At 61.5% G+C, this 4,288-nt stretch overlaps 1 protein-coding gene across 1 annotated transcript in view; it reads right to left on the reverse strand.

Annotated features, from left to right (window-relative positions):
• IL6ST (interleukin 6 signal transducer) overlaps positions 1–4,288 on the reverse strand; it is a 16,766-nt gene that overhangs the window by 607 nt on the left and 11,871 nt on the right. Inside the window, exons 12-15 of the mRNA XM_014546036.1 lie at positions 4,004–4,144; positions 2,402–2,498; positions 918–999; positions 7–175 (exon numbers count right to left, since the gene is read on the reverse strand). Of these exons, the coding sequence (XP_014401522.1) occupies positions 7–175; positions 918–999; positions 2,402–2,498; positions 4,004–4,144 (489 nt within the window). The remainder of the gene's footprint in view (positions 1–6; positions 176–917; positions 1,000–2,401; positions 2,499–4,003; positions 4,145–4,288) is intronic.

Here is a 4,288-nt window from a genome sequence, read left to right on the forward strand (position 1 = left end):
AGGAGCCGCCGATGCCGCTGCTGTGGCCGCCCGTGCTCAGCTTCTCCTTCCGGAACAGGTCCAGGGCCTTGAGCTCCTCCGGGAGCGGCTTCTTGTCGCTCGCCTCGATCTCCACCACGCTCAGGTCCGTGAGCGCGCCGTCCGAGAACATCTGGTCTTTTGAGTTGAAGTTATGCTGAGAGAGAGAGAGAGAGGGGGCGGGGAGGATGGATTGTCACTACGACCCGTCACTCAGGAACTGCAGGCACACGCGAGGGCGGAGCCAGCCTGCGTCTCTGAGCGCCCGTGGCTGGCGGAGGTGACACCGCTCCGCCACCGGCCACGAGCGCCCGGATCCAGCTACGGGGACATTCCCGTGGGCCCCGGCTGCGCCTCGTCAGAGCCCAGCCCACGCTGCTGGCACAGCAGCACTCGCTCTCCACGCCCGGACGGGGCGGCCCAGGGCCAACGCGACCGAGAAACTAGAAACGTCCAGAAAAAACAAACTCAAATGACTCAGGTTCCACAGAACATACACACACTACACGTCAGTCTGTTAACTCGGAGTCCAAGGAGGGAAGGCAACGCATACAGATCCCTCCCTTCAGGGTGGTTCCCGGGATCCAGGAGGAAACCGCCCGTCAGCGCGGGAACACGCCGGCTGCGCAGGCCGATGGGGACACGCAGCTGAATGCCCGCCCGCGGGGCGGTACCGACACCTGTAAGCTTCGCGCTGCAGTACCAGGCTGCTTGCGGCCGACACCCACGTGTCAGCATGAATGTGCTCCAAGGGTAACGGCATAGAACGCGCAGGCATCACGTGAAATGCTGGTTACGATTCTCATTCGTATGCTATTCTGGTTCCACTTACTTTTGGATCCAACTGGTTAGCTCTAGGTTGACCCCACAAACGTGCCCTCATTTGCCCTCTGTCTTACCCGGGGCGGCGTGTGCGGCGACCACTGAGCGATGTGGCTCTTGGACGGGTCGGGGACGTTGGGCCAGATGTGCTTCTTAATCCTGGAGGGAAGGAGACACGGCTGGTGAGGGGCCACGGGCAGCACACGAGGGGGCCCCTGAGCCCAGACACACTCCCCCCAACAGCACCCGCTGAACCCAAAGCCACTGAGCAAGGCCTGCAGCCGCCGAGCAGCGCCGTGAGGCAGGAGGACCGCCGCCCTGTCGTGACGCAAGGCCGCCAACAAGGCTAAGCCGGTCAGTGACGTTCCACCGGGAAAACCTCAGGCCAATCCTGCACCGAGACCACGGCCGAGCGTCGCCAGGTCACAACGTGCGGCAGCTCAGCCCCTCCCGATGGCAGCAGAGAAAACCGCTCAACTTCCAACTGTCAGACAACAGACGCAATTTCAGCTGGGCACCAGGACAGGAACAAAGAGGAACAGAACTGAAAACACCTAAGTGAGGAGACCCCATCATCACGGGCCTTCTCAGGTGCGCTTCCCTCTACAGGCCCTGCCCGGTCAGGGCCCAGCTCTGCAGGGAGCGGTCGCGTGAGGGAAGGGACCTCCAGGCTGCCTCCCCGCACAACCAGGAAGTGTGGGCGGAGGGCTCCCACCTCGGCCCACAGACCAGCCACGAGCCGACTGAGACACACTCCTCTCGCCCCATCTGCGCAAAAAGCAAGTTCTCCCCAAGAGAGAACCTCAGCCCCGAGGGCGACCCCTGTAAATCCCATCAGACGTTTAAAAAAGAGGCAACCCCACTCCCACAGGAACCCTCCCATAAGGGGGGTAACACGCCCACTAACCCCACAGCCTGGAGAACGGGTGACAGTTTCCGATAAAGTTAGACGTGCACCTGCCACACCACCCGGCGACCCTCCTCGCTAACATAACACGTGACGCCAAGACACGCTTCACCAGCAGAGCACGTCGCTCACAGCGGCCACCCTCAAAGAAACCCCGGAGCTTCCGCCACAGCGTGTGGGCTGACGCGGACGGACCGTGCCCAGGACACTGCTCCACAGCGAGAAGGCGTGAGTCGCAGCATCGCTGGCTCTCAGGACGCCGCCGGGGGAGAGCCGTCAGACACGCAACCAGGGGAGAGCCGTCAGACATGCAGTCAAGGGAGAGCCGTCAGACACACAGCCGGGGGAGAGCCGTCAGACACGCAGCCGGGGGAGAGCCGTCAGACACGCAGCCGGGGGAGAGCCGTCAGACACGCAGCCGGGGGAGAGCCGTCAGACACGCAGCCGGGGGAGAGCCGTCAGACACGCAGCCGGGGGAGAGCCGTCAGACACGCAGCCGGGGGAGAGCCGTCAGACACGCAGCCGGGGGAGAGCCGTCAGACAAGCCGCCGGGGAGAGCCGTCAGACATGCAGTCAAGGGAGAGCCGTCGTCAGACACACCGGGGGAGAGCCGTCAGACACGCCGCCAGGGGCAGGTGCGCATGGGGTACTCACAGGTCCCGCTTGTTGAAGCAGAGCAGCACGCCCAGCAGCGTGAGCAGCAGGAACGCCAGGCACACGGGCACCACGATGGCCTCGATCTCGCCCTGGGCTGGAAGGGGACGGGGAGGAGACAGGGCTCAGCGATGCCGAAGAGACACGCTTCCCGCCACCCGGGCTGCGCACACAGACCCGCTCCACAGCCCGACAGACCGCCCTGCACAGCTTGGGGCGTCGGCATCCTTACAGCACAGGCCCTGAACGGAGGTGGTGCCTGATCAGACAGCCCTACTGTGCGTGACTAGATGCAGGTAAACGCGCCCCTATGTGCATGGGGAACCAGGTATGCGGGGGACGCACTGCACGGTGACACTCGCTGAGGCCTGGAAGTCCCCCAATATCTCTGTGAGGTGCCTGGACTATTGGGAAAGATGAACACCATCCCATTGTTTCAGCCTTTCCACACTTCACGGCTGTTTCCCCATCCCTGTGGCCCATCCCAGCCACGCCGCTCACAGCAGGCGGCCCGTGACAGCGCTCACATGCTGGCGGGAGGCGGACAGGGAACGGGCGGGAGGCAGCGAGGGGACTGGGTGGGAGGTGGCGAGGGGGAGGCGGACAGGGAGGCGCAGGGCTATCTGGGCAACAAAGGGGTGAGAACAGTGGTCGGCAAACCGCGGCTCTCGAGCCACATGCGGCTCTTTGGCCCCTTGAGTGTGGCTCTTCCACAAAATACCACGTGCGGGCGCGCACATACAGTGCGATTGAAACTTTGTGGCCCATGCGCAGAAGTCGGTTTTCGGCCTGGGCGAGCCCATTTTGAAGTAGTGGCGTTAGAAGAAGTGCGGGGTGTCGGTCGGTCGGGCCGTGGGATACGCAGGGGGGGGAGGCGCCAAATATCAACAGTACTTAGACTATACATATAGGTAGGTTAATAACAATGTACCTACCTATATAGTTTAAGTTTTAAAAATTTGGCTCTCAAAAGAAATTTCAATCGCCGTACTGCTGATATTTGGCTCTGTTGACTAATGAGTTTGCCGACTACTGGGTTAGAAGAACCAAGGGAAGAGGCATTTTTGAGGACAGAGAGGCCACGGGAGTCAGACTGAGAAGTAGGAAGATCGGGAAAGACAGAGGCACAAAGACCAGACCACAAAGGCTCCTGAGCGACAGCCAGGCTTCAGCCTGGGCGGGAAGGGGCGTCGGGGGCGGGAAGGGGCGTCGGGGGCGGGAAGGGGTGTCCGTGAAGCTGGGTTGCAGGGGTGAGTGGGGCCCGCAGGGGCAGACCAGGCCCCCAGCACTGGCCATAAAAGCAGGGACAGCAGACAAACCCTCCAGGATCCGCCAGCAAAGAAACGAGCCACTGAGGAAGGCAGCCAGCTTTGGGGAGTTTTTAGGGTCCAGGTGAAACCAATCAGAAACAGTTAATAAAACAAAAAAGGTCAGGAAAACGATTTTCTATCGTTTAAAGAAACAACTAAAACAGATCATAGCATAAACGTCTAATTTCTGAACCTCATTCCTATGAACCCAAAGATGGACTTTTAACAAGATTCCAGCACAGACAGCCCTTCAGGCGGATGAGACAGAAAGGGAGAGGCTGTCGCTCCTCACCGAACTTGGGGGTGGTGAAGGTGAACTCGGGGCCGTCCTTGCCGCCCTCGTCCGTGTAGGCCGCCATGCGCACCATGTAGAGCGTGTCGCTCGTCAGCGAGGACAGCGTGTACTCCGTGTGGGAGGAGTCCACATTCACGGCTGGAAGAAACGGACAGGTCGGTCAGCGGCTCGGGCCTCTGCTCCCCGCCTACATCAGACAGGGAAAGTATCAACAGGGACGGAGTACGTTCCTAGCTGAGGCGGCAGGCCCGGAGGCAGCCCTGGGCAGCCTGCGTCTGCACG

Source organism: Myotis brandtii, unplaced genomic scaffold, assembly GCF_000412655.1.
Source record: "Myotis brandtii unplaced genomic scaffold, ASM41265v1 scaffold426, whole genome shotgun sequence".
In the NCBI taxonomy this organism is placed as follows: domain Eukaryota; kingdom Metazoa; phylum Chordata; class Mammalia; order Chiroptera; family Vespertilionidae; genus Myotis; species Myotis brandtii.